Source organism: Balearica regulorum, chromosome 4, assembly GCF_011004875.1.
Source record: "Balearica regulorum gibbericeps isolate bBalReg1 chromosome 4, bBalReg1.pri, whole genome shotgun sequence".
Taxonomy (NCBI): Eukaryota; Metazoa; Chordata; class Aves; order Gruiformes; family Gruidae; genus Balearica; species Balearica regulorum.
Window position 1 is genome coordinate 5,133,598 of NC_046187.1, and position 23,496 is coordinate 5,157,093.

The 23,496-nt window shown below is 39.0% G+C and overlaps 1 protein-coding gene and 1 long non-coding RNA gene across 3 annotated transcripts in view; one reads left to right on the plus strand and one right to left on the minus strand.

Annotated features, from left to right (window-relative positions):
- Positions 1–17,943, minus strand: part of PRSS12 (serine protease 12) — a 42,575-nt gene extending 24,632 nt beyond the window's left edge. For both annotated transcript variants that reach the window (XM_075751025.1, XM_075751024.1), the window contains exons 1-4: positions 17,225–17,943; positions 8,085–8,223; positions 5,653–5,831; positions 3,335–3,485 (exon numbers count right to left, since the gene is read on the minus strand). In XM_075751025.1, the coding sequence (XP_075607140.1) occupies positions 3,335–3,485; positions 5,653–5,831; positions 8,085–8,223; positions 17,225–17,942 (1,187 nt within the window). In that variant the 5' untranslated portion in view covers position 17,943. The remainder of the gene's footprint in view (positions 1–3,334; positions 3,486–5,652; positions 5,832–8,084; positions 8,224–17,224) is intronic.
- LOC142601641 (uncharacterized) lies at positions 359–10,276 on the plus strand. The gene is made up of 3 exons (XR_012835172.1): positions 359–514; positions 5,657–5,805; positions 9,981–10,276. It is a non-coding gene; the product is annotated as an uncharacterized LOC142601641 (long non-coding RNA).
- Positions 17,944–23,496: the final 5,553 nt, after the last annotated feature.

Below are 23,496 nucleotides of genomic sequence, written 5' to 3' on the forward strand. Positions count from 1 at the left end.
TGTATGGATTTAGGTAGATGTGGATTTCATTTCTAGTGCTTTGTATAAATATGTAACAATTTCTGTTCTCGCTTTTTTTTTAAGGAAAACAATACTAAATTTACAATCAGCAATCATATAAATTCTTTGTAAACAGTAAAGGGGTATGGAAAAATAAAACCAGTAAGAGGCTTATAAAAATTAAATTAGGATCAAGAAAAAGTACTATAAAAAGGAAGGATGTGGAAATTCATGGTAGACACAGTGTAGATGATAGTGCTCAGTAAATAAAAGCACACATAAGAAAGGTAAATAATCTGTGTTTTGCATTTTCATTTTGTTTAAAATCAAATTGTTTTTAATATTTTCAAGCTAATGTGCTTCATTAATCTTGAAAATGGACTGTTAATTTTCAGACTGTTTGATGACAAGATGCCTTCTTCAAGTGGTGGTGAACATGGAAAATATCAAAAAGCAGGTCTTACTTACTCAGTAGGAAGAAGAGTTATGATCTGTGATTGCTTCAAAGAAGCAGGTAAGCAAACCAGAAATATCCTCACTCAGCGAGCAACATTTTAGCAAAACACATAGCTTCAGTCTGAAGTTAGTACATTATTTTTGAGACAGATTTTTAATTAGACATTACCTTTTCTTCCAAATGACCTTCTTAGTTCCAAATGACATATTAAGAGATATCTTGCTTTTTTCCCTTTAGCAATGTCAAGAAGAATTTTAATAGATCGAAAATCAGATTTTTCCCTGAGCTTTGCAAACATTTCCTGATTGCCCTTACTGTGTTTTCTTTTAGTTTCTTAAGTAACCATGCATTTTTATATTAGCATTAATTTACTAAACACTTGTATTTTCCAATCCTGGTAATGGAAGAAAGAGCCAAGTCTTCCATCTCTTATATTTCATAAAGAGCTGCTTTTTGAACTGGTTGAAATTGTGAATGACTATAGTAAACTAAGAAAATACAATCCATATGATACACTAAGGGTAATACTTATTTAAAATCTAGGTATCCCATTTATATTTAAGCATCTGAATAAATAAAAATGTCTAGATTTTCCAGTGTATCTTTCTGATGTACCAGGATAGGTTCTGTGAGTTGTCAGCACTTCCAGCTGAATAAATATGGACTGAAGAGCCTACTTTCAGGATACCTAGTTTATTAACATTACCTTAAATATATGATAGGCTTATTACAGAAGTTTTACTACAGTTTGCTGGTAGTTTTCAAGATGATTGTACTTTGGAACATTTATAAGATACATTATCTTCATTTAAGTTTATTGAGTAGTATTTGCATATATACAAACTTTGCACAAAGAAAAAATGCTTCTACATAACTTCTGTTTCTTGTACTTTTTTTAATACTGATGGTGGTACAACTGTATAGAAAATGTTAGAAGAAAAATCCTTATTCATTAAGAAGCTGGCTGAAATGAAAGAAATAATGGTTGACTACTCTGAATGTTGAAAACAAATGTCACCATCATCTAGTAAGATTCTCTGGAGTTCCAATAAAGCAACAACACATGCCATTACTGTAACAAAAGTATTTATGAAACCAAATAATAAAATAAATTATCATTTTTTTTACCTATTAATGGTAGATTAATATTCTGAAGTAGTAATATTTTTATAGTAGTGCTACAGAAAAGTTCAAAGGGTATGGGAAGCTACTTACTGAGATGCTTTACTTTTAAAATTTGTGACATGTTTCCAGATGGATTAACAGTATGCAAATTTAGATTATTTTTATTATTTTGTAACTGGTCTACTGACACTTGGTAAAATTTCACTTCAAAGTAATGAGCCATTTGACAGGGCATCTTGATTACTTGAGAAATTCTGTAAATCTCTATAGACACATTTCAGAAAGACTTAGCACCATCTTAATACAATTTATTTACTCAGAAAAACTAACCAAATTAGAAGCATCTCAGAACTGCAGTTTCTGAACATCAAATATAAGTAATCAAATGTTTTAGTGTAATCAGTAAGGAGGCAGGGTAAGAACATGACATTTGTTATTAGTATACAGAAATGTAAAGCATAACTTAGTAATTCCCTGAACTTATTGAAAGCGGCCCAATTTAGAAGCAGAAAAAGCCTGTAAGAAGATAAGACTTTATATTAGGTATTCCCAATTGAAAATGTACAGGAATATAGAAACATAACACAAAATAAACTGGGGAAAAATGAAAAACTGATGTCAGAGGAGCATGTTGATTCCCACGTGGCTGACCATGAGATCTAGAAGGTTTGTGGGTACTGTACGGTTCTCATCCTTCTGAGCTAATTTGGATGGCACCAGCAGTCCAAGGCCTCAGTTTCAGGTTGCAAAACAAGTATACTCTGGGGGCCGCTCGTTAATGCCACAAAGCTTGCTACCTTCAATGCCGCTTCTTTTAATTCATCATAATCCCAGCAGGGTTGAACAGGCAAGTGCTGTTCCAGTCTCCTCTGCACTGACCTGCTTAGTTCTCATACAGTTATCTCAGACGTAATCCCTTCTCCTCCCTGGGTTTACATCTTAGTATCTTCTCTGCATCTTGCTCCTCATTCTTTCCCTCTTCAACCCATCTAGCCTTTCATTCCAATTGTCCCCATCTCCTTCCTTGCTCATCCAGCAGTTCTCCTCTTTGCCTCCCACTTCTGCAGCATCTTTCCTCAAATACTGAATACTTATCTTCTATGTGGTATCAAAATCGCCCCTGGCTGTTCAGAAGAGGAGCAAGAAAATCCTGTTCTGCTGCTGTGACTATGTTATGGACCATGCTTTGTTCAGACAGAATCACTGAAAAGCTTAACTGTCAAATCTTCAAACAGATCTCTACTCACTATATGCAAACTGACAATCTTCAGAGAGTCGTGACTTAAACAAATCTTGAGAGATTCTCACAGGCATGCCAAAAAACATACCCTTCCTGACAAAGCAGTGCTCTTATGCCAAAGCAAGGAGGCTGTTAGACTTTTCAGTAAAATGGATGTAATGATTTTAACAAAGCAACTTCCTTTTCTTCACCTGGGTTTTTTGATTGAAACTTTACTGAAATTGTAGTGAGTTTTCACTAAAAAGTCAGCATTAGTTCTGAGACACATCCTTTGTCTGTCCTACAGACAAAATTGTCCCTATAATATGACACTGGAGACTGGATCCTATAAATCAAAGTTCCAGGGAATTGAAAGTAATGGTGCTGTACCTGAACCTTTTATAAGCGAACTTAGTTACTGCTTCAGAGTATTAGTGCAATTTTAAAGAGGCATCTTTTGACAACTCCAAGCTATGTATCTGACTAACTCTCCTGCTTTGCTGCTGGACTAGAAAATACGTAGATAAACAAACCCAAGGCCAAGCTGCCGACAGACAACTTCAGCATCTGCATCATCCCACTGATCATCGCAGATGGTCCCCCACTGGCCAGCATGATGGACTTCCACTCTTCCTTCGTGAGCATTGTTCCCACCAGCCAGCCGGATCGGAGTAAAGACAGAGGCTGTGATCAAACACAGAATATAGGAAAAGGTCATTTCTTTCCCATAATGTTATCCCGATAGTAAAGAAAAAAGAAGATGGCTTAACGGTTTCTCTGACATCACTCAAGAACCACACTTTATTTTTTTCTAGTTAGATGGAAAACCTTAAATTAAACTTCTTAGAAATGAGTTCTCCTAAGCTCCACTCTCAGTGGTGGAAATCTCAGCTGAATATTATACAGACAAGTAAACATACTAATCTTGAGTTACTTAAGTGTCAGAGTGTTCACAGATACTTAAGGCTGTAAGGCCAAATACTGCACTCAGTAAAGCAGAATTTCTACCAGTAAGAGCAAAATTGCCTCTGTATAGGCTTGGTCCCAGAGGTTAAATTCTGAAATAAGAGGCAAAAATTCTTTCATTGCCACAGAAGTAGAAATTCATCCTCATGTGTTCTCATTACTATGGTAATTCCAGTCAGAGCAGTGAAATCTCATTGACTGTGGAGTCTCACTTTGATTGTGTAAGTATTGTTCCTTTCCTGTTTCTAAGGTATGGTTTGATTTTCGGTCTTTTCAAATCATTAGCCCTTTTCTGGTCCAGCAAGAAATTATCTTGAAAGCATCACTTCTAAATAAAGCTATAATAATGGAAACAGCTTAAAACAATATTAAAAAAATAATCTAGTATTTAAAAGGTTATTTTAAAGTTTCACCATACCTAACATCTGAATGATTTAAAATGTGATTAATTTTTGTGTAGGCCTTCCAACCAATTAATGCTACTATTTCATCTATTTCTTCGCTTAAAAAAAGAAAATTGAGGGCATTTCTCCAATTTCATCTTACTATTTCACTGGTATGAATTGTGGGTTTTTGTAATTATTTAAAAAGGCTAGTTGCTGTAGAACCTGCAAAATGTGAAAGCTTCATCTAGTCTGCCAAAACTCAGGATCAATTTAATTAATTTCAGATATCCTGCACTCTAAATTACTGATAAACTTCCTTTCAGCATTATTGAAACAGACAATAGTTCTTTAATACATTTATCTAAGCAAAACAAAGTTTTCTAGTGAAAATATGTGTAAACAAAAGGAAAACCTTATGATCTAAAAGTATAATTTGCAAGTTTATAGTTTTCCGTTTCTTTAGGTAAAACTATTTCTCTTGCTTTGGTCCTTCAACTTGTCTCTTAGCTTAAAAAGATTCTCCCTTCCCTCTACACTATAGTTTTCTAAATTAAGACTAAAATGATTTTTTAAAAGTTAATTATCAAAATATTCCTCATGAATAGTGGAGCTTTAGGACAAAAATGCATCTGCCTTTGGATAGGATTGTAAGTAGGAGAGGAAAGGCAGCACAGAACTGGCTGCAGCCATAGAGGTTTTGGTTACAACTGAAGAGATTGCCGTTGCCAGCTCCTCAGTGCTGCCAGCCTAGCCTTCCTCGAGGTCAGCAATATCTTACATCTGATGGCATAATTGCCCATTTAGTTGCCATTTATCATGTTCATTAAGATAATCTGAAATATCTTAAAAACATTAATAATACTTTTTTTTCCTAACAATATCATTTTGACTTGTGTGAGTGATGTGTGAGGTAGCAATCTTCAGCTGGGAAGACATGGACCCATTTTAAATGTATGCAGAACAGGGCAAAAACTTTGCAGTTCCTTGTGCAATGTCATCTATGTTCACAGTAAGGAATGCCATCTCAACGCTTCTGTACCAAAGAAGGCAGCATAGCCTCTTTATGAAATTTCTGCTCCTCCGTGCTGTTCAAGAAAAGCTAACAAATTGACATGTAGCATATGTAGCCATGAAAGACAACAAATAGACAAATTTATTTGTCCAAGTAGACAAATAAATTAATAAATATTTTTTTAAAAAATGTGGGGGGAAACAATGCTACTTTTACAGCTAGAGATTCGCACTGCTTCACCCTTTCTCACAACCTGCTTCTCAAAGCAATAATTTGCTTGTTGATTATAGAAAGATAAAAAGTGGTTCAGCTAAATGCTGCTTGCACAGCATGGAGGGATTTGAAACAGTTAATGATACGATGATTCAATCTGTTTAATTTCCTGTTCCAAGAAGTCTTAATATTTTGTTCCAATTTAATAATGAGTAATTAATACCACTTCTATTTAAATAAGATGTGTTAACCAAACCATACGTATTTTTTTTACCTAGGGAAGAGCTACACATGACAGCAGCTGCCATTTTTTGAGGACATGATCCATCCTGCCAGATGTCTTTATCACATAACAGTATATTTTCTTCATCACCACGACAACGCACTTCACTCCAGTAAACAGGAATAAGGCCCAATCCAGAAAATGGTATGTGTTTTGCTGTACCTTTTTCACTGTAAGAAGAATAATCAGGATAGGAGATTAGAGTGGGAGGAGGGGAAGCAGAAGATTTTGTCATATATAAATTTTGGAGTAAAAAAGAAAGGGCTTTCTTCAGCAGTGTAAATTCATCACATTTTCATACAGTTCAGCATTGTCTTCTGCACAAAGAGAAGTAACAGATGTGACCCAGTTCTCACCATTTTGTTGTGGGATATTTTAGTACAATGCCCTGTGTAGCTGCAGGGCCAGTTACATTCCTGTTCTCCGAATTCTTAACTACAAAAATCAACACAGAATCCATAGTGCATAGGGGAATCTACAATACCATCCCACTGCAGTTACACTTCCAGGAGAGGTAATGCTAACAGGCCTTTCACCCTTATCCTCTCCTTTACTTAATTAAAATGTACCAGTGCTCTGCCCATACACGTCATATAATATGATTGGTGACCGTGGAGCAGTGAAACCACCTCACACTCCATTAGATCAGGCCCGTGTCCATTATTCTGTATTCAGCCATTCCTGTCCATCCAGAACATTTATAAACAGCTTCCTTTCCTTCCCTTACTGATTATTATTGAGCTATCTTTTCTTCCATATAATGCCCAGCAAATTTAAATTAAAGCCCAAATACTGTAAAATCAAAGGAACAGATAGATGGAAGCACCTGAAAAGCACCAATAATACCTAGTGAGTTCACCTTGTGGTATATAGATCCAAATTTCTGCCAAACACTCATGATAACAGAAACTTTCAACTACTGTTTGCTTGGGGCTTTTTGGCCTGGATTCAGATTTAAGCCATTTCTGTTGAAAAGATCAAAGCATTCACCCGTATCACTGAACTACTTTTGCTAGTAGCGGTCTTGTTCAACTGAAATGTTTAGGGTATGGAAGGCAAAAAGAACTTACATGAAAATGAGGAAAGGAGACATTGCACGTAGACAGCTGAAGTCTTAAGCAAAATCATGGTCTCCAGATGGCTGAACTTTTATCTCATCTAATCCTCATATTTTTATAAGTTGGCATGGTCTGTCCAGATTAGTATTGAACATTATAAACCAGCTTAGATTTAGTTCTGGCTAGCAGTCTTAAAAAGTGGAATAATCATTAGGAATGTCACAGTGCAAGTATGCTATAAAAGCCCCTTACTGCTTGTAGCAAACAAAAATCACTGCTTTGGTATGTGAGTGAAAGAAATGTTAGAAAGGCAGTAAAGCCAGCCATACTTTGTGGCTTATGGAGAAAGTGCAAACTGAATGGGGTGCTAAGGGGGAATATTCAAGTAATTTGGTTGCTAAGTTGAACAGCATTGATTTTTTAGAAGCTTTTTTTATTTTTAAAACTCCCTTTTGGTATGGGTGTTTTCTTCCTTACCTCAGTTTCATCCTCCTATTGCAATTGCAGTATCACTATAGGCATTATCTGGAGTTTAATGACCAAATTATGTTAAAGAGCTCTGTTGATTAACCCCATTCTGACAGCAGTGGGAAGTAGTGGTCAGTGAGAACAGTGCAGGGACTTTCAATCTGTCCAATGTTACTGTAACTCTGTACAATGTTTCTGTGAAAATGTAAAGCTGCAAAAGTTCTCTGGTTTTGGGTTTTGTTGTCAATGTGCAACTCTGAATATAAACCACACAGATTATCCAGCTAGATGAAGATGTGCACAACAAAAATACCACATTTTCCAAAAACCTAGGATAAGTCCCAGATGTTTTTTGGCAGGATAGAATGGATGAGTACCGAGGTAACCCCATGCTCCTGAGAACCAGAAATTTTCCTATGATTAAGAGCCCATGCAGAGTCTAATTCTGGCCACACCAACATTTTTATAGATTCAGTAAACTCACTGGAGCTGTTCTTAATTGATATTTACATATATGAGATCAGGATCAGACCTCATATTTCTGCCCATGTGGACACCTCCCAGATGTGTAAAGCAGTTTTTGTTTGCCCTAAGCTTTTCTGACCTGTTCAGACTTTTCGCTTTGAAAGCAAAGCCTCTACCCTGATCTGCTCCTCTCCAGATCCCTTATGCAGCTTTCAAATGAAATACTGATTCTCACAGCAACCTCTTTGAAATACAACACAATTGAAGGAAATGAAGGCTTCTGGGAAAAACAACTTCAGCATTCAACAAATTTCAAACAGAAAAAACAATTGTCAAAAACTTAAAGCCCTCAGGATTTGCAAAATAGATTGTCCTTTATGCTGAAACATCATTAAAATAAGTTGCCTGATTTTTACTTAGATTGAAACTTACCCAAGTGCAAGCTGTCGACATACGACTGTTGCATCATTGTTGTCCCAATGGCTCCCACAGATTGTTCCCCAGATTCCATTCAAATAAACCTCAACTGTACCTTCAAACTCATTCTTGCCACCCTGGAGTCTCACTGACCCTAGTTAAAAAAAAAAATAAAAATTCCATTGCTCAATTAATGTATCACACACAAAAGACTCCAAACCTGATTCTCCATCTGCAGAGAGAATTCCTGTTTCATTTATTACCATCTTTGTGCTCCTTGGGTGAGCTGCTTCTGTGAAGCACTCTGGCACATCTAACATTCTTATACAGTGATATACAAAAGGGGATAACCTTATTTTTTACTTTTTTTTGCTTCTTATACCAAAATTACATCACATTTCTGATCCTTCTGATGCTACAACTTAGTTAAAGATCTAACAAAAAGAAAAAAAGTATGTGTAGATTACACATAATTATTTAAATGTGGTTACCACTACACCAGTGAGCAAAAAGTATATATCTATGAGTGCTATACTTTTATCTTCCACATAATTCCATCCAACTTAAAGGAACCAAAAACCAACTACATGGATTACATAGCTTTTGATCTGACCTGTGTAACATTATGCATGTCATGGATATCAGCAGTTTATTTTAGCCAAAGAATACATTTGTTCATACTTGTTCTCAGACAGTAAAACATTGGATGTAGTTCTATTAATTCATGAGAGGTCTTTACCAAATTCTCAGACAAATCAAGCTAAACCCATGAGGAAAAAGAGTCTGCTTCTTGAGAGCTACAGAACACAGAAATAAAAAAAATTAACAGATTTTGCATTTTTTTTATTACAGTAGTTTTACTGGAGATGCGAGGTGCATCTGTTGTTGAAGGTAGCCAAGTGCCACTGGTAAAGGTGGGAAAAAGCTGGTCATAGGTATAACTCTACAGAAGCAGAACAAAGAGTCATAAAGAGCAATAATTCAACAAGAAAGAATATATTTCTGTTAAATTATCAAACATAGCCTAATTGTATGCATTAGTATTGCCTGAAATCTCAGTTAATCCATCTGCTACTGTTCTGTGATCTGCTTAAAATCAGAAGCTACATCATCATCCAGTTTGCAGGGTTTTTAGCAACGGGACAAAACAGTCAATGTTTGTGCCTGCATTCCATTGTATATGTGTTCATGTATGTGTTAAAAAATAAATTAATCAATAAAATAATAATAGTAGGTAGATCTACTTTTTCTTCTCAGCTTTCACTCAGATTGTGTCCTGGTTTTAATTTAGTTCAGTATATTTTATAAAACCACAAAGCCAAATGACTGCCAAATAACTCAAGGAATTAATTAACCTCAAACTTGGTTTTGTGTGTTCCTTTTTGCCTCCTATTTACTTTCTCAGCAATAACTTACTGTGCAGTAAATTACAAACAAAATTTATTCAACTCATGTTACAGCATGAGCTATCATTCCAAATAGAGGATCATTAATGAGTTAATTATAACAATACTGTAGACATGTTGTACATTGTTTATCTGTCTTTAAAAATTTTCTGGGTTTTTTTGTCACATACAGACAGAGTCTGGAATTTTGTTTATTTCTACTCTTCACCAGACTTTTGTATAGACTATTATTTTCACTTGAAACATCATCTGCAGTCATAGCAAAATGATTCCTGACATACCAGAAAGCAATTCTGAAGATGTCATCTCCAAAAATAAGCTTATTTTTATACATGATTGCTTACAGTTCTGCATGACACCTACTGAAATTAATACAGTGTTTCCTGAGTACACATTACACAGTATTTCTATTCAAATATGTGAATAAGGGAGTACTTGAAGAATAACATTCTCTTCTAAGGTCTCCATGGCAGAATTTGGCTCACTCCTCTTTCTGTATTTACAGAATTCCCAATGACAACAGTGGAAGAACTTATTCGCGTACACAGAGCAAAAGATAGCACAAGAGATAACTTGTGCACGTCAGAAACTCTTTTCCCAAGAATTAAAATTGAAAGAAATCTGAAACCCTTTGCATCTCTGGTAGAAGCCTCGGGAAAGAAATTTGAAAAGCACAGAGTTCTCACTGCGGACACGTACCATTAAATAAAGAAAACAGCCTCTCCCTCGCCACCCACTCCCCTAAAGAACCCCGGGTGATGTCTGGTCCCTATTGAAGTGGAAAACACACTATTGCTATCAGTTGGTAAGGAAGGGAAAATGACTGGAAGGGACAGTGCCTTATTTCCATGTGCCTGTGGGAAAAGACATAGACAAAAACAATAAATGAGAGATTTTTAAAAAATTCCTGTAATACCTCAAAAAATATTTTGGTTTCCATTTTTGCTGTAGGAACACCAATGTTTTATGAAGGGTAGCAGCATTCCTATCAGAATGTTCATCTCACAAGAAAATATGATAAAGAACCAGCTTCTATCATATAGAAGAAAAAACACACAAGATGATTTTTAAAGGTAATTTTGTAACAAATTTAAAATATTCTTAATTTTCACCTGATTAGTTAATCTAGAAAGAAATTTTTAAAAGCCTATTTTGCATGTAACTAATACTAAACCTTTTATTATGCTTGCTGTTTAATAGAGTTAACTGAATATATGGTATAATAATTCTAACATGCTGGTTGCATCAACTCACTACTCTCCTAATAGGACAGTAGTGATATCTACAGCTATGATTAACCTAAACCATCCAGGACAAAATCCAGCATTCTCTCCTCAAGCAAAACAATAAGTAAAACAAATTTTTGAAAGAAAAGTCAGAATTGAAAACCCTCTGAAAGGTTAATATCTCTGACATATTTTTCTAAGTCCAGTCTAAGTCTTTCTAGCTCAGTATTTCAGCACTGCATCCAACAAGATTAAAGTGATACAGTATTTTTTGTTTCATATGCTCTTTGAAGTGTGTATCAACCTGTATCATATGATGAGTCATAATTATGTAGCAAACAAATCAAAGAACACACTAATGAGAAAATTATTTCTCTGTTGTTTACTCAAAATGTTGCGATATTCAGACCCCTGGTAGGTATTTTATTGGAACAAGAGATACATTAGTAACAGTAACATGGATACCTCAAAAACATAACAACTTAAAAATACAGACTTTCATTTCAGTAGCTTGTATTTTCTTTCCAATAGATAAAACTCTCACTTCATAATGAAACACAGATCTTTTTTTCGTGTGTAGATTGAACATAGGGAATTATAAGATGACCTACATTATCTGCCATCATGTATGTTTATGCTGTATTACCAAGTATCTATTTATTACTCATGATTCAATATTTGTTATTAAGAATGTGTTAATTATCTTAATTGCAAGATAATTACATTGTTAAAATGACCAGAAAACACTCTTCACTTCACAGACAGCAAGAAAACTAATACTTAGCGTGATTAAAAAGATACTGGTTAATTCTTAATTTCACTGGTTAAGTCTTCTACTGTTAAATTTTCATACCTCAAGCTCATACTGCACCTCAACATGTGTGCCCAAGGGGCTTCCTTCTGTGCTCTCCCTAGGGCACAAGAAGCTCTGGAGAAGAGCATCTGAATTACTTGTTAGAAAACAGGTCTAGCTTAAGCGTATGTGTTGGAGGCTCCAGGTTTCTGGAGTTGTAGATATGGTAGCATCTCAATTTTTTAAGCTAAAGTTTTTGGGTCTTTTAGTTTTACTGAAGATAACTAAACATGTTGCAAGTAGAGCTAATGCAGTAACGTCTACTCTGGCTTTTATGCCAGGCTCTGAGAAACTCACACCCTCTCCCCTCTCCACCAACTCAATATGGTGTCAAGCCTCTGCTTAATAGTGCTTATCAAACCTTCACTGCCTCGACACCAGGGAACTCGAGTACAGGGATCCTGCCCATGGCTCTCAGTGCCCTCCTCAGCGCTGGTCAGGAAGAGGAAGGATGAGAGGTGAAGTGACCCATGAGACTTAGAAACAAGGGCATAGGACCACAAAGCGGGCCTACTAGGAAGCTCTAGGACATATACTGTGGTCCTATGACAGACTTAATTCAGCCCTATATTGAAGAATACAAAGCTACTGTCTTGAGAGAAACTCCTTCATTTATATACACTCAAAAAATATGTATGTGTTTCTTCTAATTATGTTCTAGCTGAGGTTACTGACGGTCAATTCATGTTGTTTACATACAGTCTGGTAATTTTAGTTGCCCTGGTATCTGCCCAAGTCAGAGTCTTTCCTATCTGCTATCACTGTTTAAAAGAGATTAAGTTATACTTGCAAATGCAAGGAAGTAAGGGTATCCAGTGGGTGCTGCTGAGACACGCTCCGCAACACCTGCCATATAGGCTCAAGATGAGACACACAGGAAAAAAGGGAGAGGAAAAACTCTCAGCCAACTTCTAATTAACTCCAAAAAGCAGAACTTCTTCAAAGTAATTGTGCTGTTGTACTTGGCCTCTTTTCCTATACCATTCTCATGGCCAGAGATGCTGGGTAACTTCAAACCTATTTTATTTTCTACATTTCACTGAGAACAAGCATTATTGCTGTGTGTGGCTGAATTGCAAATAGAATGGGAATCACTTCCACTTCTGCTGTACATGTAAGTGCTGCAGCAGTAGGGTTTATGGTGTTGGCTAAAGGTGTGCCAGTAGTTTCTTCGTAAACACCTGTGTTCAAAGGTTTGTAATTTGGCTGTAAATGTAGATTTGGAAAAGAGGGATCAGAAGTAGAAGTTGCCTGTGCCTTTCACCCTGGTGCTGGGTGCTCTGAAATTGCAGATTTAAAGCAAAGCAAAGTAAGTATTTTGAATTTTGGAAATCTGTAAAAACAACAAATATTTTTATTTATGCTTTCATTTCCAAGGTGTTCTAACATGGGATAGTGCCACAGAAAGGCCCTGCATTGATAATTCCTCTCTGTTACCTTGGAGTCAATTAGGTAAGTCCAAACTGACATAAAGTGTGAGGGTCTCCCATTAATACACGCTGTGTATCCCATGTAACCATATTATAACTCACAGTGTTTCAGAACACTACTGGATGATTCACCATACATAGAAAAGAGCGTATCACAGTTTCAGAATTAAACTAATGCATTGGTTTCCATGAGGTACTTGAAAAAAGCTACCTGTCATAGAGGTCAAATCTAACACCAGTTCAAATCAATGGAAACTTTTCTTCCCTTCCAGGACTAGGCCTTGCTAAAATCAAACAAATTAATCCTGTTGATGTCAGCAAAACTATGGATGATGCTTACTGCGATCAATGAATGCTGTTGTTCATCACTTTCCCGAGTGCTGCTCTTAGTCTAAAATTATAACTATTTTCTCCTGGTATTTTAACCTTGAAAAAAGGATGCATCCATCAGAACTACTTTTTAAGAACTATTTTGAGAACTTCAGCAGATAGCAGTATTGCATACCCAAGGATCCTTATATTAGAAGTTTCATAAATATTGTATATATTGTGTAATGTGCTGAATTGGTTCCTCTGCAGCAGTGAGATTCATCACATCAACAATCAATGGTTTAAGGCTCTGAAAAAATAAACTGAAGTGTTAGGAATGTAATGGGCTCTAAAGGACTGCCATTGTTTTATGTGGTACAGAGCTGTAGAAAATGAAGGGTCTCATGCTGTGCAGCTGTAATAAGAATGATTCCAGAAAAGCTGCTTCTTAGAAGGAAAATACAGACATTCATGTTCATTTTTTTCATCGTATTTTTTTCTTTAACCCTATGCTATTAAAAAAGACCTTCCATTAACTGCCTGGACTGTAGTATAACAGGTAGGGAGAATAATCTAGTGTTTAGACTGTGAGCCTGAAGCTTGATTCTTCTCTCACAAAAGTTTAGTGAAGCATTATTTGATTGACATTAGTGGAATTACCCTGTGATAAAAGCAATTTAAATGGAAAGACTCTACAATCTGGCCATTCTGGAGATGTGTATTTTATTTCCAGTTCTGCCACTGACTGGAGGTGTGACCTCTGGCAAAGACATTCACCCTCTCATGCATTGTTTCCCCTTTGTAAAATAAAGAAAAATAGTTAACCCACTTTTCTCAAAGAGCTCTCGTGGGACATGAGAAAATCGAGATAAGGATAGTAATTGGAAGAGGTAACGGGAAAACATTGACTGAACATAACTTGAGAGTGAAATAGTGGTGAAGGGACGAGAGGTAGATTTTACGTGTAGATTGTCCACTCTTGTTTGGTGGTGTGATAGTGTTGGTTTGATTTTGGTGTGGGGGAATTCTTTTTTCTTTTTCCCTGTCGACGTGATTAGTGTTTGTGAAGTTTTTGTGTTGAATGTATATTTTAATGATAATTCTTAAATATGTGATTCACAGAGGCAACATCTTCTCACTCCTCTCTCTCTTGCTGCAAAAGCTCTCTCTGACTGTTTTTCTCTTTCTTAAATATGTTATCACAGAGCTGCTGATTAGCAGCTTCTCACAGAAGCCACCCCTGTAGCCCCCCCAGCTACCAAAACCTTGCCACGCAAACCCAACATACATATGTAACAACATAGCATGAACAACATATTATGCAGAATGCTGTAACTACAGGCCACATAAATATTTTGTGGCAGCAGTTGCTTCCAGGTACTGAGGTAGGCCTCTCTTCCGAAGCATGAGTACATTACAGGTAAGTTGTTATTAGCAGTAACTAAATACTAAATTCTGCTGGACTTAGGCTGTCTCTGTGTACAGAGTACTCTCGTACTCATTTATTTTCCTCTATGATTTCTTTGGTTAATCATGATAATTTATATGTATTTGTATTTGGTTTACTTGCTTTCAAGGCATAATATTACCCAGATGCCTCTCATTTTAGAAGGAAGGAAATGAAACACCAAAATCTATTATTTTAAACTATAAAACTGATTTTAGACTGGTACCACATAGTACAACTGCAAAGGTGCTTTTTCTTTTTTAATTTTTCATTGTTAATGTTTAAATATAAAGCAGTTTAATATATACACATGCACACAGTTTAGCCAATTAACTTTGCAGATAAGTCTTGATACTTAAACTAGAAAAGCCAGGAGATTTACAGTTAAGGCTTTGAACATGGTATTGTATTTAGTTATTGCAGGTGCCTAACAACTGAGTATGGGCTTCCTTAGTACATGTACTGAAGCAACAGAAGCAGTGAGTTTTATCTCTGAATAGCCTGTCCTTCTCTAGCTATAAACTGCATCATAACATTGCCCTACTTGCATTTCTTTGCTGCTTCTAAGAAAGGAACATACTTCAGGACAAATGTTAAAATAATGTTTATTTCTGGGCAATTGGCTTGATTTATTTCCATGTTCCACCTTAAGTCATCTCACAGACAATTCTTTCGTATCACCTTCACGAAGGCTTTTGGACAGACATTTGCCCTGTTGATGTCACTGAGAGTTTACCACTGAGTCCAGCAGAAGCAGATGACCTTTCAATTGGAAAGCACTGGCTATTGTTCAGTAGCAATGTCCTCCCTCTTAACAGGGGCCAACCTGGATTTCCTTTTTCTGGGAAAAAAAAAAGCAGCATTCTGAAAAGACTGAAAAAACACAGCTAAACCCAAACCGTGCCATATTTTTTGGCATTTTTTTACTTAAATCACATTCTGGAATTTACTTTAGTAAGCGCAAGATTGGGTTCTTAGCAATAAAATGCCACATTCTTCTTCACTGTAACATATTAGACCAAGTCGTCACAAAGTATTTTGGGAACCAGGCTGAAGAATTCTGAAAAAAGCTATAAATATCATGGGCTAAATCGAATAAGCAACTGTGGGATCCTTCCCCAAACTGAGACGAATTAAAGGGCGTGAAGGTTTTGGATTTTTTTCATCTGTATCTAGTTATCTGTTTTCTCCTCTGTGGCATCAGCTGCCTGGTATTCTTTCTAGGGAAACATCTGTAATGCATAACATTCTATCTTCTTGAATGAGTACGATGTTTGACTTGAAACAGAGCTTTGGCAGCTGTTTAGTTTTTTTGGTTTTTTTAATGCATAAATGATCAATACGGACCTTGGTGTGTCCATATGCTCTTCATGTGATATTTTATACCAATATTATCACATTGTTCAAATTATCATCTTTTTTTCACACACCTTCTAGGGCTATTGTTGGAAGAGAAAGATAACAATCCTCTTCAGAGATCTGAAATTAAATTAATGAAAAACCCAACCCAAAACCAACTTCCACAAGAACAAAATTATTATTAATAATAATAATAATGATCAACTTCCTTGCTGACCTTGTGATATTACAAAATATGTAAAAGGAAGGGCAACAAAGGGAATTTTTATTTTCGTTGCAACAATTACGCTTGATCATTTTTAGTATAGATAGGGCTATAGGTAGCAGATAATACTAGAGCAATGCGGAAGAAAATGTGAAGTCATTCAAAACCAGACTGTACATAAATATCTTTAACGCCAACACTCATGAAATGTTAAGCTCAAGGGCTGAGAGCTGAAATTGCTGTTCAGTCCTTACACACTGAAAACTTCCACTGGAGTCATTGAGAGTTTAGCTAGGAGCGTGGCAGGGGGAAGGAAGCACAGATCTCTTGGCTGGGTTCACAGATGCCCTCAAGCACTAGCGCTAACTTGCAAACCCCGTTAACCCGGGGGGTTTCCCCCGATGCGGGGGAAAAAAGAAAGCAAGAGATACTATATGAGCAGTTTGCATGTAGAGCAAGGCATCCTTTTGCTTTTCCTTCTGCCACTTAACTTCTGTAGACCAAGTGCTTCACAGAGAAGTGTGCTCGATTACAAAAAGAGGAATGCCAAGTCTTTGCTAACTGAGCCTACTGAATACTTACAGCGCAGCTTCTTAACGCAATTTACCTAGTATTAAAATAGCGCCCGATTAAAACAAGGTAGGACCTTCGTCTTTCCGATGCATCTGCTGATGTAGAAGTTTAAACTCTCCTCTCAGAAAAGCCCTTGATGTCACTTTGGCAAAGGGCGTCCGTCCCCCCACTCCCTGTTCCCTCCAGCGACGGGGAACGGGGTACGAGATGGCGAGAACACCGCTGCCCGCTGAGGTTCTCGGTCCCGCAGAGACACCCGCGCACCCTCCCGCAACGCCGCCACCCCGCGCCCCAGGCGGTGGCCGCTCGCCCCCGCCCCGCCGGCCCAGTGCCCCCGCCCCGCTCACCTCGCTCGCAGTCAGCGCGGTCCCGCTCCGGCCGGCCCCGGCCGCCCCCGGGGGCGCACCCGGGCCGCCCTCCGCCGCCGGGCAGGGCGCAGGAGCTGCGGCGGCCCCGCGGCGCCCGGCGCGCCGTACCCTGCTGCGGGGGGGCGGCCGCCGCCGGTGGCCAGGGGCGCTGGGCCGCGGTGAAGCCCCCGGCGGGCGGCGCGGCGGGGCAGCCGGCGGGGGGCGGCGGCGGGGCCGGGGCGGGTAGCTGTGGGTGGCGGGCGGTCGGGAGGCTGGCGGAGACCTGCCCCAGCCCGCGGGCTCCGGGGAGCGTCCCTATCACCAGCGCCACGACGAAGCCGGCGAATGTCATGGTGCCAGTCCCGCCGGCTCGGGTCCATCTCCCCCTCTCATCGCGCCCGGGATGCGAAGGGGGAAGGCGGGGCCGCGGCGTCCCACTAATCCCCCACGCCGCACACCCCTGCCGCCCTTCCCCCGGGTCCCCTGCCTGCGGGGGCAGGGCGAGCGGGGCGCGGAGAGGCGCGCAGCCCCTGCGGCGCGGTCGGCTCTGACGGTGGTTGCGGCTACCTGCCGCAGCCTTCCCGAGCGCGGAGGGGAGCGGTGCGACCGTCCGGGCCCATGCAGCAGCCGCTCCGGCTGCCGCGGCGGGGCTTTGGAGAGGGCCGCGCATCGACCTCGCCGCCCGCGGCCCCCCGGAGCCCGGCCTCGGGGGCTCCATACCGTTCCCCCGCCAGCCCCGGTTACCGCCGTCCCCGTACCTCCCCGGCCGCCCCCCGGGTTCATCGCTACCCGCAGTCCCGCCGCAGTCCCGCAGGCTGCCCCCCACCCCGCTTTTCTCTCGCACGTGGGGCTCCCCAACCAGCCACCACCTTCTCTGCCCTCGCCCCCGCGGCTGTGGCTCTCCGACCCCTCAGACAAACTCCCAAAGAGCAGAAAGAGCCCGGGCGAAGCCTGACCCGGGGCGGGGGCGCGCAGCTTTGGGGAGAGAGGGACAAAACGGACCCGCACGGCGGCTGGGGAGGCAGAGGGATTGAGAGAGCCCCAGGCGTGTCTGCGGGAAACAAAGGAACTGGAAACAAATGCCGTGAAGAGAAATGTCTTCGAGCGTTTAGCTTTATCCCAGCCCCATGTGCTCTGAATAGTAATCTGCTTATTCCCAACCGCTGCAGAGGTCTGCATGACCTGATCATCTCTGATTTTTTTTCTACCAGGATGGCTGTCAGTTAGTTTTGCCTCTTTGTCTCATATTGTTTAGTTGTTAGTTTGGGTTAGTTACTATTTTTAATTTACTGCTGTTTATAATCTATGCTGTTCATATTTTGCGAAGTCTAACTCTGCCTGATAGAGTGTGCTCCCTTTATTTGGCAATTTGTCTGTAGCGTGAGTCTGCAGGTTCACCTCTCCATAGGATCTTTTTCCTCTCTTAATTTTTTGGCTGAGAAAATGTTAATCTGTTTTCTGGGTAAGCGCATCAGTATTTCCACAACCTTGTGACTAGTGTCTAAAGGACAGTGTGCTTTCTGCTTTCTATGCAGGATCCCATAAACCTTCAGCAGCCTCCAAATTGTTTAAAAGGTGCAAAATGCAACTTTACCAATTTAAGATTTTGTTCATAAGAACAAAAGAGCTCCAGTGCTAAGGCAAAGCAGGTCCTAAAGTGTTTGGTGTTACCTGCTCATCTGTGATTAATTTATTATTGCAACATTACAGTTAGTATTTTAATCACTCACAAAGTTTAAGAATACTCTGCTGGGGTTTCTACAGCAACATGCTAACTATGCTATCACATGTGTCTGTTGCACTTCTTTGTGTAATAAGAGCACAGATTGTTCTTTCTGAGGTTTCTTCTGGGGGTATATATATGCATTAGTTTAGAAGCTGTTGGGACTGGCAAGAGTGTAATTTGTTTTCAAAATACTTGAATATATACAAGATGTTAGCCTGAAAGCAACTCATTATGGCCATTTTTAAATTGTCTGAAAATTTGTTGCTGTCATGACAAGTTGGTTGCTTTTATCCTTGGGAAGCACCAGTTAAAAGCATGCTCAGCCTAGCTGGTTAAGGCTTCCTTCATTGCCTAGTAAACACTTTTTGGCATCACAGTAACAGCAATATTTCATTTTCCCTGACCTAAGCTCTTTTTTCCCCCCTCTAGCCTGGAAGAGGAAGGGTTCTGCTGATCAGCACGGGAGGAAGAGAACAGATGAGTATGATGAATCTTGCAAAACACTTCAGGCAAAGCTTTGAGTCTGGTACTTATTCATGTATTTTGATTTCATTTGTCCCCCCTAGGTGTGGGGGCCAGCAGGAATCTTACCTGCAGCCAACTTTCTTTGCCTATGTAGGGTAGAGGTGTTTGTGCTTGAGGTTGCAAAATGGTACTAAGCAGGAGGTGGGGGGAAAGGAGGGAGGCTACACAGGGAAAAAGGTTTGGAAGTAACTAGAATTATAAAAGAAGCATCAAGAAGAAAAAAACAATTGCCATAATGGTTCCCTCCCGAGACAGGGTTCAAGTTTAAGCGAATGATCCACATATACAGATTTCACTCTTGAACATTTTAATTTTTATCATGATTGTTAGTTTTGATATAATCATATAAGGAGAATGAGCCTCAATTTGTTTTAATAACCATAAATTAGCTCTCACTATGATGTGTGGTCTGTTAATGCTACAGGAAATAATGCTTTTGTTGGAATTTAAAAATTAGGGACTTGGTCTGGCTTCCATTCAAGACATTGATAATAGTTTCACTGTAAGAAGGAGAGGCCCTTTTCTAAGAAATACTGGAACCGATGCAGTTTGTTTTTCTCAGGATGTATTCCTTGCACGTTGGTTGCAGCTTCTGTCTTGGCTTAGAGCATTTACGAGTATCTCCCCCATATGGTTTCTCTTGTGTTTGAACTGTGTGAGCTTATGTTGCAGTTTTTCCTTTGGCTGTGGCACTTACAGGTGCTGTGTATAAAATCAGTGTCATCTGCTCATCTACTTTTATTACACTTGTAGGAAGCTTATTATCTTGTGACATTATCTGTGTGACTTCTACCTCTGTCACATTTCTTACAATCGGTCAAAAGTTATTGGGAGGAGCAAAGACAAAACAACAGTTACATGCACAGACAGTGTGATTTTGAGAACCTTGATTCTTTTGAACATCACACTTAAAATAACAGTAATAATTACAAATGTGTCTCAAATGAAATTGCACTATGCTTTAAGGGTGGTCTTTACCTTCACATGTTTATAAGCAAGATACAAAGGCTTATTACTCTGATATAGCTTTAAAAAGATGCCAAATATGAGATGTTCTTAGTGCATTTGGTAGCCTTAAAAAGTTTTGTCCTTACTGTGCAAAACTGATGAAAAGTCATTCACAAATTTAATTAGAAATGAAAAGGAAAGAAAAAATTATGTTTGCTCAATTAGGAGAATAAGCAGGTAGATCTTTGGAAACCTCAAAAGGTCTCAATGGATCTGGGCATTACATGCAGTTTTGATTCTGAAATGACAGTATCCAACTTTTCAGAAATAAAATGTCATAAAATGTTGAGAAAATAATAAATATTTGGAAGATGCTAGTTATACTCCTGCAGCAGCACTGCAGGATGTAAAGTTAGTAATCTGTGTTTAACAAGACCTGCTTTGGTCTTTCTGGATTGGTAGAGGAAATAATCCATTAAGATGGTGTTACAGTGGATAAACTGACTCCAGCTGAAGCACATAACAATCCTCCCTTTGATAAAACATTTTCAGTACTTAATCTTAGTATTTCGTTTGAACCTCCTGTGCACAGAGGTAGTACGTAGTGACAGCAGTCCCATGGAAGTCCATGGAACAACGCTCATGACCAATGTTAGCAAATCTGTGCTGCATACCTGACAATTTCCATGAGAGCAGTTGTAGGAAATAATCTGTTAGAATAGGTCTTAATTTCTGTACAATTTCACAGGGTTGGCTGCTTTTTTCTCTCCTGATATTTGACAACCCCAATACCAAACTCTTGATAAAACAAAGAATAATACATAATTCATAGGTATGAACTGATCTGACCACTCCAACATCACACACACCACCACCACCCACCCACCCCACCGCCGCTGTATTTCTGTGCATAGATTCCTCAGGTAACCTGAGAAACGAAAATATTAAAAATACTCACATAATACAGCAGCAGCATGAGTTGTTCATATATACAAGGCCTAAAAGGAAACTTACACAAGAGCTTGCTTTATCCTAATAGCTTTCTAAAAGCACTTGGTAGTTCTTCCCTGTTGCTGACTCTGCTTTTGCATGAATTGTGTGAGGGTAAAGGTTATCAGAGAACTAATTTTCAATAAATGATTCTTGTGAATAGGTGAAAGTATCTGATGTGTGGGTTATACGTGCAAAAATAGTAGTTCTGCATTTCAAAAACATTAAATACCAAGCATATAAAATTCAGCTGGAGAATCAGTCTAATTCTGCTTCCATTTAAATCAATAGCAAATTCACTGATTAGCTTCTTCCTGTGTTCAGTAAAGCTGCCTACCTTTATTTTCGAGTAGCTCATACAGTATGCTCTTAGCATAGATTTTAGAAAAGCTGAGCACTTGCAGCTGTTGGTGGAATTCAGTTAAAACACTATTGACAAGTGAAGGCCTGAGTCAGTCCCATCTTATTGCCACTGATAGCTGGAAACCAGGGTATTCTCTCCTGCATAGGTCAGTCAAACAGCAGTGAAGACGTGACAGATCAGAGCAAGGGTTGACTTCAGGCAATGCGATATATGAGAAATCCCCCCAGGAAATAAGTAGAAGTACAAAGCAGAGAGAATGTAGCCAAACAGCCAGGCATAACACGTTGCACTGAAATGATTTTCAGACTATGCATCTAATAATTTCTTGCTAATATTTCTTCACATAATGAAGTATGCTGGGGCCAATAGATCAACCACTGGAATCAATGGGAAAGCTTACACACATGACCTAGTGGGCACTGAGTAAGATCAAACAGCACCAGACAAGGGCTGATATCAAGACTAGAAGGAGAGGAGGCAAGGCTTCACACAAAAGAGATTTCCGTGTGCAAAATGAGCCATAGAATGGGCGCTGTAATGAGTCAACATTTTTAGGATATAAGTCAGCGCTCTTATAAAATAATTTTATTCATTAATCTCATTCTTTTTAACAAACACAGGCAGCAGAAATTAGAAATCCTGCCAAGTCTGACTCAAAATTAATTTGGGTTTGTGCTTATATGGAAGAGAATGGGCCTTTTGTCTGCAATTATATAGAAGCTCCATAGGGTGACCCTGCATTACACAGGATGTAACTGAACAGCCTGTAATTGATGAGGTTTCCATTACCACATAGTACAGTGCGCACAGTAATGAGATCATAGAAAAACCTTTTTCTAAGTGTTAAGTACTTTCTTGTACAACAAGCTGAGTTCATATTATAAGGCAGTAAGAAACCCGATTTCCTGGAACAAGGCAATAAGAAATTGATTTCCTGCAACAATTCAGTACGTAGGTGCTTATGTGCCTAACACTGGGTTATACAGACATGATGAAATAATTGCGTTTAAAACTGAAAGGTAAACTGAATCATGCAAAACTGGTGAACGCTTTTGGTTTAATATAGTGAGTGGAAAAAAGTGCTATTTCAACTGAGATAGTTTTGATGTATCCAAAGTAACTACATATAATTTATAAACTCGAGTTTTGCACAGAAAAAAAAAAGATTTTTGAATAACAGTGAAATGAGATATTTGTTTGAAAAATATTTTTTTTAAAAAAGCTGCATTCTGTAAAGGCTCTAATTCTGCAAATAAGTATCCCCATTCTTAGTATGTATATATCTGCATACTGTGATGTTTTCTCATGGAAAGTAGGCTACATGAGTACCACGTGTAAAACTTCAGCGGACTGGAGACATCATTTGTTCATGCTGCTGTTCCTATGTCAGCAACACCTGGGAACATACAACTGGTACAACATACAGTCTCGTTCGTGCAGTTGCAATGTGATGGTGTTTGAGGCTGCATTTCATATTGTTTCCATGGGCAACCTCCAAGCATTCCTTTATGTTCCTCTCCCAGAAGGACCATTTAGCAGATCCCAAATGTTCAATGCCATGTGGCTGAGCGGGGAGTGGGACTCAAGTGTGAAAGCAGTTCCCCAGCATCACTGTGTAAATACAGCAGAGGTGCCGCTTTATTTCCTGATGCGGTCTATTAACTAGGTGAAAGGTGAGTTTGTGTAGCCGTTCTATAAATAAGCATATTAAAAGAGGCA